This window comes from Hemitrygon akajei, chromosome 5 (genome assembly GCF_048418815.1).
Source record: "Hemitrygon akajei chromosome 5, sHemAka1.3, whole genome shotgun sequence".
NCBI classification, from domain to species: domain Eukaryota; kingdom Metazoa; phylum Chordata; class Chondrichthyes; order Myliobatiformes; family Dasyatidae; genus Hemitrygon; species Hemitrygon akajei.
In genome coordinates this window covers 188,026,999-188,041,122 of record NC_133128.1, presented here as the reverse complement: position 1 = coordinate 188,041,122, position 14,124 = coordinate 188,026,999, and the positions used below count along the sequence as shown (strand labels likewise).

The 14,124-nt window shown below is 42.0% G+C and overlaps 1 protein-coding gene across 1 annotated transcript in view; it reads left to right on the top strand.

Annotated features, from left to right (window-relative positions):
* Window positions 1-14,124, top strand: part of lrp2a (low density lipoprotein receptor-related protein 2a) — a 396,886-nt gene that overhangs the window by 82,238 nt on the left and 300,524 nt on the right. Inside the window, exons 7-10 of the mRNA XM_073047514.1 lie at window positions 1,429-1,545; window positions 2,465-2,593; window positions 5,305-5,474; window positions 6,705-6,928. Coding sequence (XP_072903615.1) covers window positions 1,429-1,545; window positions 2,465-2,593; window positions 5,305-5,474; window positions 6,705-6,928 — 640 coding nt within the window. The remainder of the gene's footprint in view (window positions 1-1,428; window positions 1,546-2,464; window positions 2,594-5,304; window positions 5,475-6,704; window positions 6,929-14,124) is intronic.

Genomic DNA, 14,124 nt, shown 5'->3' with positions numbered 1-14,124 from the left:
TCATTGAGGCACAGCGTGAAATAGGCCCTTCTGGCCCTTCAAACAATGTCGTCCAGCAATCCCCCAATTTAACAGTAGCCTAATCACAGAACAATTTATAATGATCAATTAACCTACCAATGGGTACACCTTTGGACTTTGGTAGGAATCTGGAGCACCTAGAAGAATCCTAGTCGGTCATGGGGAGAATGCAGCGTCGAACCCAGGTCACTGGTACTGTAAAGTGTTGTGCTAACCACTACTCTACAGTGCTGTGTTCAGGTCCCTGTCAGTGTGAACTGCTTTATCAGAGCAATTCAAAAACAGAGCATTTACTAAAAATAGGGAATTATTAAAATATAATGGTGCTTCAACTAAAAAATAAAATCTCTGTACAAATGTATAAAATCTGAAGAATGGTCCATTTTGTGTTGTTTGCGGATAATAAGTTGAGGAGTTGGGGGTTATAATTACCTGCAGTGTTCAGGTTTGGGGGGGGGGGTGGTGAGTAAAATCAGTAAAGTTTCTGTTCCAATTGACTATCCAGTGGCACTTATATTGCTGATGAAACCAGCAGTGGATAGTGTCAGTAGTGTTATGATAGTTTTTGTTTAAATAAAATTACCCCCACATTCTCCTTTTATTTCTTTTAGGATCAAAGGTCACGGATTCTATTTACTAATGGGAATTGCTTCTCTCTATTTATTCTATCTAAACCAGTCACAAATAATTTTAAGACAGAATGCCTAATATCTGATAGAAATCCGTGGCTATAATATTAACACATTCCATGCATAGTATTATCTTCTGGGTGATGGGATGGAGATGTGTCTCTACCAAAGGAGGTGTAAGGTGCTCCTTCCCTCTGCTAGCCTGCAGGTCACCCTTGGGCAAGGTGTAACACCTGTTTAACTTCCCTGATCAGGGTCACATGAAGCCATCAGAACAGGTGGCTGGTGCATATCACCAGGTGCCAGTGGTCCTGGTTATGCAACCACTGGCACCAAGCAGACAATCTCTGAAGAGTATTGATAATGGTTGGGATCACCCGTCTTCTAAAGACACTGCCCAGAAGAAGGCGATGGCAAACCACTTCTGTAAAACCACTTCTGTAAAAAAAAAAAAAAAAAATTTGCACAGAACAATCATGGTCAGGAGATGATCATTTATGTCATCTGACATGGCACGTAATGACAATGATGAAGATTATCTTCTAGATTTTAATCCTTTGTCAGTTGAAATCTAGCAGGTTTTCTGTAATGGACTGTTCCATTCTCTGCCACTACAACAACATGCTCACAAGGTTACACTAACAGTCATATTTCACTTCATAAGCTTGTGTTTGAAGCAATAGAAAAAATGAAACAGCTGTCATCTCTTGTTAGCAAAAGCTTAATTTTATTATTAAAGTTATCCCCTAAATACATTTATGTTTTTATTTTCTTTTAGGTGCAATTAACTGTGCAGCTTTAAGCTGTGAATATCACTGCCATTCTTCCCCATTGGGTGGGATCTGCTTTTGCCCATTGGGATATGTAGTGGACACCGATGGCCGCTCCTGCATTGGTGAGGAATGCTAATTTGCTCATCTGCCATAGTTATGATGGGTAAAAGGACAAGAAGCACATTTTTACAATTCTAGGAATCTCTGTTTGGTACATATGATTAGATCTTCATGTCCTTTGATTTACCATATCATAAAATATAAGAGCAGAATTAGGCCATTTGGATCATCGAGTTTGCTCTGACATTTCATCATGGCTGATTCATTTCCCTCTCAGCCCCAGTCTCCTGCCTTCTCCCCAAATCTCTTTATGTCCTGACTAATCAAGAATCTATCAGCCTCTGCCTTAAATGTACTCAATGACTTGGCCTCCACAGCTGCCTATGGCAATGCATTCTACAGATTCACCACTCTCTTGCTGAAGAAATACCTCCCTCATCCTTCTGAATGGACACCCCTCTATTCTGAGACTGTGTTCCCTGGTCTTAGACTCCCCCACCATTGGATATAATCCTCCCCACATCCACTCTATTGAGGCCTTTCAACATTCAATAGTTTTCAATCAGATCCGCCCCTCATTATTCTGAATTCCAGTGAGTAGAGGTCCAGAGATATCAAATGGCATCACATAATACGTCTTTCAATCTTGGAATTATTTTCGTGAACCTTCTTTGAACCCTCTCCAATGTCAGTACATCCTTTTTTAGATAATGGTCCGAAAACTGCTCACAACACTCTGTGAGGCCCCTTATCTAAGTTTTTATTTTGTATCAGTTTCTGAATTCTTCCTTGACTCGCTCTCCATTACATCGTTATTTAGAGTGGCGAGGTCTAAGGAAACCTCCAGGAGGATTATGACTCGATAAAGCGTTCTTGAACCTGTCTCCACACTTTGAAAGACATGATGTTAGGAAACCCACAGATTTTTGGTGCAATTGAATCCAGAAATGTTTAACTTCTCTCTGTTTTCTTTAAATGTAGACTTCGATGAATGTAGTGTTTGGGGAACTTGTGACCAACTATGTGAAGACAGAGCAGGAAGCTATGCATGCTCCTGTGTGCAGGGCTACGTCCTGGAGCATCACAAGACCTGTCGAGCCAATGCATCATGTAAGTTTGAGCGTGACCTTCCTATTTGACTCTTGTTTCGTAATTCCTCCTGTAGGTGAAAATCAGTCTTAACCATGGCTGAAAATGTGCTATTGTTCAACTCTAGTTTATAAGTTGTCACGGAGCACGGTTTGAGCTGCAGTGTGTAAATGCATTCAGGGAATCTATGGACAACTCTTCCAAAAAAGAACCAATGTCATTGTTTTTTGTAGCTTTCATAAAATTCCAGTGACTACCATCCAGAATCTGTATTCGCGCATGTAGCCTTGAGAATGACATAGTCACATAGTCAGAGGCTTCTAAAAGAGGTTTCTTTGTTTTGTGGCTCTGCCTGTAGGGAGATGAATCTCAGGGTTGTATAAGTATACATACTTTGACAACAAAGTACTTTGAACTTTGTCTTCCCACTGATTCGTTGATCTGCAAAACTGTGTTAATCCTTCTGTGACAATAACATAGTTGCTGGACATGAAGGTGTGTTAGATTTTCTGCTTCAAGAAGCTTTTGGCTGGCCTTCTAGAGCTTGCTGTTTGCTTGAGAACACTCTAAAAGGAAGATTTTACTCTGTTCTACCCTGGCATAACCACTGGACATTAAAGAGGAAATTTTAAAATTGAACATGTAAGGCATAAAATCAAAATTCCAATCCTTTATGATAGTTCTGTGAAGCCCTTTACAAAATTATTATTTATGATTAATTATTTATTATCAATAATACATTTATTATTAATAATGGGTGTAGGCGTGGTAGCATAGTGGTTAGCACAACGCTTTACAATACCAGTGACCTGGGTTCAATTCCCGCCACTGCCTGTAAGGAGTTTGTATTATCTTCCCGTGACCCCATGTGTTTCCTCTGGGTGCTCGTGTTTCCTCGCACAGTCCAAAGATGTACCTGTTGATAGGTTAATTGGTTATTGTATATTGTCCCATGATTAGGTTAGAGTTAAATGGGGGGGGGGGGGATTGCTGGATGGCATGGATTGAAGGGCTGGAAAGGCCTATTCTGTTTTGTATCTCCATAATAATAATTTTACAAAACTAAAAGTTTTTTGCAAGGGTATAAAAGAGTATAAGAGTATAAAAGAAAAAAGAAAAATCATCCTGAGAGTGTATCTAGAATCTGCATCACATCAGGGCTGCATCTAGAATCCTGGGCACGGTTATGCTCTCTCTATCTAAAGAAGAATTTGTGGTTGAGGGGAATTAGCAAAGGATCACCAGTTTTTCTTGTGATGAGGAGTTTCTTCTGTAATGTAAGATGAAACAATACGCACTGTGTTGATAGAAATTTGACATGGAATGTAACACTGCTTTTGTTTCCACAGCAGCAACCATAGCTGCTGACCATTATCAGCATGCTTGGTTTTATTTCAGATTTCCGGCATCTGCAGTTTTGTTGATTTTCATTGGCCTATACTTTAGAGTTTAAGAGAGTGAGAAACGATCTCAATGAAATGTATGAAATTCTTACAGGGCTTAACAGAGCGGATGCAGTCGAGATGGTAGTCTAGAATCAAGGGTTACAACCTCAAAATAAAGAGTCAACCATTCAGGATAGAGTTGAGGAAGAAAAAGTCATCTTAACCTGGAGATTAACGAATTTACCCAAGAGGGAATTTTCTTCTTCTTGAGTTCTTGGCCCCCCCATAGAGCAAAGGCCTTCTGTTTGGAGTTCATCAATGTTTCTGTAATCCATTGTGTGCACTGTATAGGGGATTGGCCTATACAGCTTCACCAGGGCCCTGTTGGCCTGTCTGACCTCTTTTCACCTCTAACCATAGGGCCATAAAGCTAGACTTTGAGAAGTCAAGAGTGAATTTGGCTGTTACTGAATATATTCAGAAAATGAATTAGTAGATCTACAAGGGCATCAAGTGACTTGGTGTTAGTGTGGTTAAGTGGCATTACGGTAATAGCTAGGTAAATTCTTCACAGAATTTACCTAGCTGTTTGTCCGCATTGCTTTTTATTCTGTGTTGGCAGCAGCGTTTTCTGTACTAAATTGCTCATTATACTCTGTCAGGTTGTTCATGTTCAGTGGCATTCTAGCAAGTTTAAGTTAATCTTTAGATGATGATCAGGAAATAACTATTTTAGAAGAAAAGCTACAATTACAAGAAAGATTTCACATCAATGGCAATTTTTTTTGTATATTTTCTGTATATAGTATTCCAAATTTATTTTGTTGGCTGTGATAAGATGATCAGTAAAGGATGAGAAAATATCTTGAAGTAATATCCTGAGTCTTGAAGAAGGGTCCCAGCCCAAAAAGTCAACCGTTCATTCACTTCCTTGGATGCTGCCTGACCTGCTGAGTTCCTCCAGCATTTTGTGTGTGTTATTCTGGATGTTCAGCATCTGCAGAATCTTTTGTGTGTATTCATTTCCATTGTTGCTGCCTGACCTGCTGAGTTCCTTCAGCATTTTGTGTGTGTTCCGGATTTCCAGCATTGACAGAATCTCTCATGTTTATAATAATTTGTGAACTGCTGTCCTTTGAACTTTTGCTTACTGTTTCAAATGAATTTACTAGCATTCGTTTCTGCTCTAGCATCTCCAATGCAGAGTTTTTCCCTCTGTAATATTGTGTACAGTTAAATAGCTTATTAAAAATTGGTGTGTATGTGTGTTATCTGAAAATAGAGGGAGTTTGCATTTCTGAAACATTGTAAGTGCACTTAATATAGATACTAGTTCTTCATTTACAGCTGGAATTCCGTCCATCATCTTCTCAAATGGTCGCAATTTGCTGATTGGTGATGTTCACGGGAGGAACGTTCGCTTTCTTGTGCAATCTTACAATCGTGGTATTGCTGTTGGTGTGGATTTCCACTACCGTTTGGGCAAGATCTTTTGGACAGATACCATTCAAAATAAGGTGCGCAACATTCCCAAAACTGGGCACTGAATCAGTAGTCTGGGGAAGATGAATTGGTGTTGAAAACATTTTTTCTTCTATGTGTCGATTTTCCACAGGTATTTTACTGTTGGTAACTCACTGCTAATCTGGTGACAGTTAGATTATTAAATTCTCCATACTCAGAATAAATTGTTTTGGAACTTACTCAAGTGCATCTGAGTTCCTGTTAGAAAACACTGGAGAAAAAGAAATCAAACAAGTTAAGCCAACCACACCAAGCCAAGCTATTAATCTCCATCTTGCCAAAAAGGAAATGAATTCCTGGAGGAGACTTTGGGGTTCTAACATTTAACTATCATTCATTCTTTGGGGCACTCCTCTGTTTTTCGTGGATGGTTGTGAAGAAAAACATTTCAGGATGTATATTGTATACATTTCTCTGACATTAAATGTACCTTTGAAAGCTTTGAAATCTTTGAATTCTATGCTCTCCTCCAACCCCTCTTTCCAAAGTTTCAACAAGAGAACATAAATTTGAATCCCTCACCTAAAAGTGTTCCTTGCAGAAGTGGCCATAGGAACTTATTCAACAGTTAAAGTAAGAGATGTGTAGGGAATGGTCAGGTGTGTGATCGCACCAGAATTCAGGAAGGCACAGTTCATTTAGCCCTCAGCCCAAAGTTTGATGTGAGAGGATGTGCAATGTGACCAACTTTAGAAAGGTACCTTGATACACATACCGAGGCTGACCAATTTCATTGCTCAACTAGAAAAGGGTAATGCTGCTTAGATATGGCAAGACTTGGGTGAATTCTGTGATGGAGACAGAAATAGCAGCAGTTGCTATCTGCTTTGACATTTGGACATCCATAGTAATAATGGCAATACAGGACCAAGTAGTTTACACAAACATTTATCAAAATACATCATAACAGACAACAAATTCAAGATGACAAATGCAGAAAATGCCAAGAGAAGCCAGAAGCAATCCAGCACATTACAGGATCATGTAGCAGTTTAGCTCAATGTGATTACTGACACATGCACAATCAAGAGGCAAATGTCAGTCACCAAAATCTTGCTTTAAAATACAAACTCAAAAAGGATTGAATGGCCTATGGCTTAACACCATTCCTTACCATAAATACAAGCCTGATCCGATATATGTCATGTATATATTGTCTTGCCCATGATGGGGGATATTGATTGCTTGGGGAACCAACTTATTTCGCCTTTTTTTTCCATTAGGTTTTTTCTGTAGATCTGAGTGGCACTACAATTCAGGAGATCCTAAACGTTTCCATTGACAAACCTGAAAACCTAGCTGTGGACTGGGTGAACGATAAATTGTATGTGGTGGAGACAAGTATTAACAGAATTGAAGTTGCTGCTCTGGATGGGAGTAACCGTATAACATTAATTGGAGAAAACCTGGGAAATCCTCGAGGTATCGCTGTTGACCCCACCGTAGGGTAAGAAATAAATTATTTTTATTGGGGGAACAAATCCAGCTGCTGATTGGAAATAATTAGTTTAGAAAAGTGTTTTGTGCTTAATTTGATATTATTGTAGCCTCTACAGTGACAATCTGTTAAAATTGTTGTGCTATTCTGAGTTTCTGTGGAAACTGAATGAAATAACAGGTGGCTAATGTAATGATTAAGTTAAGAACAATCCCATAATGAGATGAGATTAATGAAAAATGTAGAAATTTAAAAATATCTAATGATTTCATAATATTGAATAGCCTTGTGGGCAAAGGTGCAAAACACAGTACAGCAGTCACACACACCACAAGGAGCATATAGCATGTGCACGATATCAAGCACATAAAGGTATCAGTAAGATACAACCACTTTATAAAAAATGTCCATCAACGTCGCAGAAATCTGTAGTCAAATTCAATAGAGCTTTACTTCTGCCGATCGAACACTGGAGGGCAGCACCTACTTCATTCTGGACGCCGTGCCACACCATCGCTGGCGGAGCACACAAGCTGCAACGACTCTCTCCTGGTGCCTGTAAACAGGTGCCACTGTAGCTTGAGCCCTGGACCTCTACAACGAAGATGAGGCAGCTGCACCACCGTCCACCCCTGCTCTCAGCCAATAAACCAGTGAATCGAACATGCAGCATACCACATTAACAACGTCCAAAAGGGTCTTGCAATCACAAGAAAAGCGACCAAGGTGGCCACCTGCTGTTAGACGGTACATCTCCTTTGACTCAGGCAGCAGCACAATGCACAGCAAATCCATTTGATGGAGCAGACCTGCAATACTCTAAGCTCTTAATGTATATGAGGATCTTATGATCATAAAAAATATGACAGTAGCACCTTTTGTTGACCCCATAGAATCCGTTGCAACCGAACGCACCACCACCTTACTGAAAGAAATCACCTCTATTTTCTGTATTATACTGATTCCTATTTTTAATTAACTTGTCACTCAAACAGTATGTTGTTCATCATGCTCTACCTTCCTCTTCCCTAAAGGACCTCAGTCCTCGCTGATGAGTCTTGGTACAAAACGTTGACAGTTTACTCATTTCCAGAGATGCTGACCTGCTGAGTTCCTCCAGCATCTTATGTGTGTTGCTGGTAATTGGTTTTGTAGATTACAGGTTGCTTCTGGTATTTTAGGGCCATGTGGACCTTTTGGGATTGGCCACAACAATGTGCCAGGAAGCTAACAAATTGGCAATACACACTATTTACACACAAGTTTAAGGGGAACTTGAGGAGTAGCATCTTCCCTGAGAAGGTTTGGAGAGTGTGGAATGATCTGCCAGGGCAAGTGGTCCATGCCAGCTCGATTTCAATGTTCAAGAGAAGTTTGGATAGGTACATGGATGGTAGAAATATGGAGGGCTTTGGTCCCTGTGCAGGCCAATGGGAGTAGGCAGATTAAATGGTTTGGCATGGATTGGGTGGGTCAATGGGCCTGTTTCAGTGATGTACTATGATTCTGTGATTCTAAGTTGACCAAAGCGTTCAGCAGACTGACGTGCACATTAACCTGAAAATCTTCAAGTTGCAAGTGTGTTTGGTTTCCTTTAGTTTTCTTGTTATTTTCAAGAACTTGAGAAATCAGAATGTAAGTTACCCACTGGGGCTGGAATTTCAATAGCAAGCTAAGTAATGTTTATTCATTGGTAAAGAAGCATCTGTATTAAAATAGAATAGAATAGAACTTTATTTTCATTGCTCAAGACAATGACATTGTGGTGCTACTCCAGTCTGTGCAAAACAGATATTTACGATGCAGGCAGTATGGCTTAATTAAAATAATTAATACCACTAAGAAACAGTCCATAACACTCAAAGACCATTGACGAGTTGGGGTGTAGGAGGAATTTCTTTAGCCAGAGAGTGGAGAATCTGTGGAATTCTTTGCCCTGGGTGGCTGTGGAGGCCGAATCATTGGGCATATTCAAGGCAGAGGTTGATAGATTCTTGATTAGTCAGGGCATGAAGGGATATGGGGAGAAGGCACGAGATTGGAGCTGAGAGGAATATTGAAACAGCCATGATGAAATGGCAGAGTGGACCTGATGGGCCTAATGGCCTAATTCTACTCCTTTATCTTATAGTCTTATGGTCTTATTATTCAGCTGCACAACAGCCCTCAGGAAGAAGCTGTTTTTCAGTCTAATTTTCTTGACTAAGATGTTTCTGTATCTCCTAGCAGATGGCAGGAGATTGAACAGGCAGTGTCTGGGATGGGATGGTGTTGTAATGTGAGTATTATTATTAAAAGTAAATTAATACTACCAGGGTTGGCGGGGTGTTTACTTCCGCTCTTTTTACTTCCAGTATGTATTGTATATAGTTCCACCACCCATGCCGCATGAGGTCCCTGGAAGCCTCTGTATTGTAAATATCATTTGCTGTCCCAGATAAAGATGCTCTTTTGGCCATCAAGTTGTCGAGTGGTCTTTTTGTAAAGTAGAAGTTACCACGTATTTTTGGCGATGAGGTAATCTGGTTTTGTGGACAGGCTGGCCCTGTTTCCGATCAGGAGCTGTGAGCTGGCGAGGAGCCTCGTGTTCGGATGGCTACGTTTGGAACGGTCGGTGTGTTCAACGAGCAAATCGAGGAGTGGCCGCAGTACGAGGAAAGGTGGGGCCACTTTATCTGTGCTAATGGAATTACTGAGGAGGCTAAGCAGCGCTCTATTCTCCTGAGTGTGTGTGGGGCAAAGACGTACAAGCTGATACGGAACTTAGCTATGCCGCGGAAACTGGGAGAAATTCCATATGACGAACGGGTCAAGCTCGTGGGGAACCACTGCAATCCGAAGCCTTCGGTGATAGTTCAACAGTTCAAGTTTCACAGCCATGACTGGAAGCCAGGTCAGTCTGTGAGTGATTTTGTGGCCGAGCTTCGGCAGCTGTCGGAGCATTGCGATTTCAGAGCCGTGTTGGATGACATGCTCCGTGGTAGATTAGTGTGCGGCATTAATAATGATGCTGTACAACACAGCTTGTTGGGGGAAATCCCACCGTTGACTTTCAAGACAGCCGTAGAGATTGCCCAAGGCATGGAGTTGGCTGCTAATAATGCCAAGAATATACAGAAAGGATATGGGGGGGTCGCAGTCGGCAGCAGTGCTCCAAGTCAGGAGGGAGACTGCTAGTCAGGCAAAGCGGGTGGAATGTTTTCAGTGTGGAGGAACGCACTATGCAAATGTTTGTCAATTCAAAGATACTGTCTGCCATGCTTGTAGCAAAAAGGGACATTTAGTTAAAAATTTCAGGAGCATAAAGGGTAAGGTTAAGCCTGGTCAGCGGAAAGCTCAACAGACTTAGGCAGCCACACACCACCTAGGAGAAGCAGACGGAGAGGCAGCGTGTGCCTACGTGTTTGGGGTGGAAACGGATGAGGGACCACCTGAACCATATTATGCTCCAGTCACTGTCAAGGGAAAGGACATTAAATTCGAGATTGATTCAGGGGCTACTGCATTGGTCATTAGTGAAGAGACCTGCAGGAGGACATGGGGATCCAACCTGCCTCCCATCAAACCATCTAAACTCCAACTCAGGACCTATACGGGGCAGCCCATACCTCATTTAGGGGTGTTATATATGAATATTTCGGCTGGGAGCCAGGAGGCTGAAGCCAGGCTGGTGATAGCTAAGGGTAGTGGGCCCAGTCTTCTGGGCTGCGATTGGCTTCGGAAAATCCGGCTCAACTGGCATGAATTTAAATATGCACACATGACGGAAGAGCATGAGGTGCAGCGTGCAGATGAAGTTGCCAATGGCAATGTGAGTGACAGACATAGTTCGGACACATCTGAGAGTGAGCTCACAGCGCAGCTTGCGGCTCTTCAGCCTATTACAGGAGCAATTAAAGTTACCCCCTCGGGACTGAAAGCCAGCACGCCACTTCTAGTACGGTGAAGCAGTGCCCCAGCTCTTGTACCACCTGCCCAGTTACAGCAAGGTGTATCTCAGCCTGATGATCCCGCTAACAGGAACCTGCATGTGAAGCCAATCGTAACAGTAGCAAACGGGGCACCTGCAGACGATGTAAGAACAGAGCCTCCAGGACCACCAGACAAGCATTCAGAAAGCACTCTAAGTGATTTGACAAAGAAAGTAGAATTTTCTGGAGGCGGTGGCCCCCTGGAAATCCATGTGGTGCCTTTTAACTCTACGCTGAGTGGAAGATTCCTTGGCCTGAGTATTCGTGGTATTGAAGAGAACAGCCATTCAAGAAAAGAGAACCTGCTCCAAGACAATGAATGTATCATCAAAATCAATGACTGTGATTAAACAGACAAGACCTTTGTTCAAGCACAGGAGGTTTTCTGAAACGCATTGCGATTTCCTGCTGTTGAACTCCAGATAGTTCCAAGTTATAACAAGGAACTCTATGAAAAATTTGCAGTTGGGTCTATCCTGAGCCACGGTTGTGACGATGGTTCAAAAACCAAAGTTCTTTCTTCAGTGCGTTCCAAGCTAGGTGGCAAACCTGTAGATGCCGTTTGTCCCAATAATGCTGAGAACAGCTTGCCACCGATTTCAAAGAAGCTCAGTAGTCCAAAACAGTTAAGGAGCAATGACCACTTAATGCATACCAGGAAAGCATGTCCACCAGTGACTTTGCTAGAGGGAGAGACACTGGCAGAGGGGGCAGAGTCCCCTGAAGAGGATGGACATTCTCACGCGGACACACAGACCCCTCTTGAGTCCCCGACACTAGATCCTCCCAAAACATCCTCACCAGTGATACCTGCTGGGTCACAGTGCCCTCACAAACCTCCTGACAGACTTAATCTTTGATTGGATAGTTTCTTTTGTTGTTTGGTTGAATGTTGAATTTGCCACGTTTTTTTAGGTGTTTTTGTATTGGTAACCTATTGCTAATGATACCACTGTTTTTATTTCCCAGTTCTTCTATATTTGGGGAATGTTGGATTTTAAAGGGGGGAAGTGTTGTAATGTGAGTATTATTAAAAGTAAGTTAATACTACTGGGGTTGGCGGGGTCTTTACTTCCACTATTTTTACTCCCAGTATGCATTGTATATAGTTCCTCCACCCAGGCCGCACGAGGTACCTGGAAGCCTCTGTATTGTAAATATCATTTGCCATCCCAGATAAAGATGCTCTTTTGGCCATCAAGTTGTCGAGTGGTCTTTTTGTGAAGTAGAAGTTACCACAGATGGGTCTTTAAGGATGTGACGAGCATTGAGAGTTGTAGATTGTCTCCAGATCCAGTAGTTGAGTCTCAGTGGTGTGCTCAGCTGTCCTAATCACCCGATAGTACAAGTCTTCTTAAAGCAGGTTAAAGTAGAGGGACGTAAAGAATGTCTGTGAATACCTCTGCTAGCTAATCTACACTGGATTAAAGGACATGGCTGGGAACTTCATCCAGGCCAGCTGCTTTTTGTGGGTTTGCTCTCTGGAAACTTGGTCTAACATCCACAACAGATACACAGTAGAGTGCAAAAGTCGTAAGCACATAGCTAGGGTGTCAAAGTCTTTGGCACAGAACTCACGTAATTTTATGTGTTGCCGTGAGCTGCTGCCACAAAAGAAACATTTCATGACATATGTGAGTGATGATAAACCTGATTCTGATATGGGTCTCTATAGTGGACTGAAAGTGGGAAGGGGCAGGGAGAGGGGAGTCTTGGTTGGGAAAAGGGGAAGTGAGAGGGGAGGGGTGGGAATCACCAGAGAGACATTCTGTAATGATCAATAAACCAATTATTTGGAATCAATGATCTTGCCTGTCTCTCAGGGCTGGTTGTGTCTGCACCCGCACCACACCCCTGCCCCTGGAATTTCTTCTCTGCCACCTGTCCCACACCCCTCACAGAGAGGTCTGCCCTACCATTCCCAACATCTTTTGTTCCCACCAGATTCACAAACTCATTCTCTGCTGCACATTGACAAATACAGTGCTGTGCGGATGTCTTAGGCACCCTAGTTATATATATGTGCCTAAGTTTTTGGCACAGTACTGCATAATGTATTTAATAACTGGTTTCAAAGGAGGAAAGTTCCAAAAACCCTCTGAGAGAGAAAGATTTGACTTCTCTCTGTCAGATGAATGATTCTTTGTTTTTATAACGTTACCTCCAGTACTCAATTTTCCCACAAATATTCTCTCCACATTGAGTGTCAAGGACAACAGGATTTTATATGTATCATTCAAGTTTCCCCTAGATTGGCAAATCCATTGAGTACAAGCCAGGCGCTCCTGCAAACAGTACTGGATTCAGCCCAGTACATCACAGATAAAGCCCTTCCAACCATTGAGCACACCTATGTGAAACACTGTTATAGGAAAGCAGCATCCATCATCAGAGATCCCCACCACCCAGGCCATGTTCTCATCTCGTTGCTACCATCAGGTAGAAGGTACAAAGTCCTCTGGACTCACACCACTACATTCAAGAACAGTTACTACCCTCAACCATCAGGTTTTTGAATAGTGGGGATAACTACACTTACTTGGCCCATCATTAAGATGTTCCTACAGCCAATAATCTCACTTTAAGGACTCTTTTTCTTGTTATTTCATGTTCTTATTATTTATTGCTATTTATTTATATTTGCATTTGTACAGTTGTCTTCTGTACTCTGGTTCATCTTTCATTGATCCTACTATAGTTACTATTCTGTAGATTTGCTGAGTATGCCCACAGGAAAATGAATAAGATCACAGACCATAAGATATGGGAGCAGAAGTAGGCATTCGGCCCATCAAGTCTGCTCCACCATTCGATCATGGGCTGATCCAATTCTTCCAGTCATCCCAACTGCCCTGCCTTCACCCCGTGCACTTTGATGCTAATCAAGAACCTATCTATCTCTGCCTTAAGTACACCCAATGACTTGGCCTCCATAGCCACTCGTGGAAACAAATTCCACAGATTTACTACCGTCTGACTAAAGTAATTTCTCTGCATCTCTGTTCTGAATAGATATCCTTTAATCCTGAAGTCATGTCCTCTTGTTCTAGACTCCCCTACCATGGGAAATAACTTTGCCATATCTAATCTGTTTCAATGAGATCCCCCCTCGTTCTCCTGAACTCCAGGGAATACAGCCCAAGAGCTGCCAGATGTTGCCCATGCGGTAACCCTTTCATTCTTGGGATCATTCCCATGAATCTTCTCTGAACCATCTCCAATGTCAGTATATCC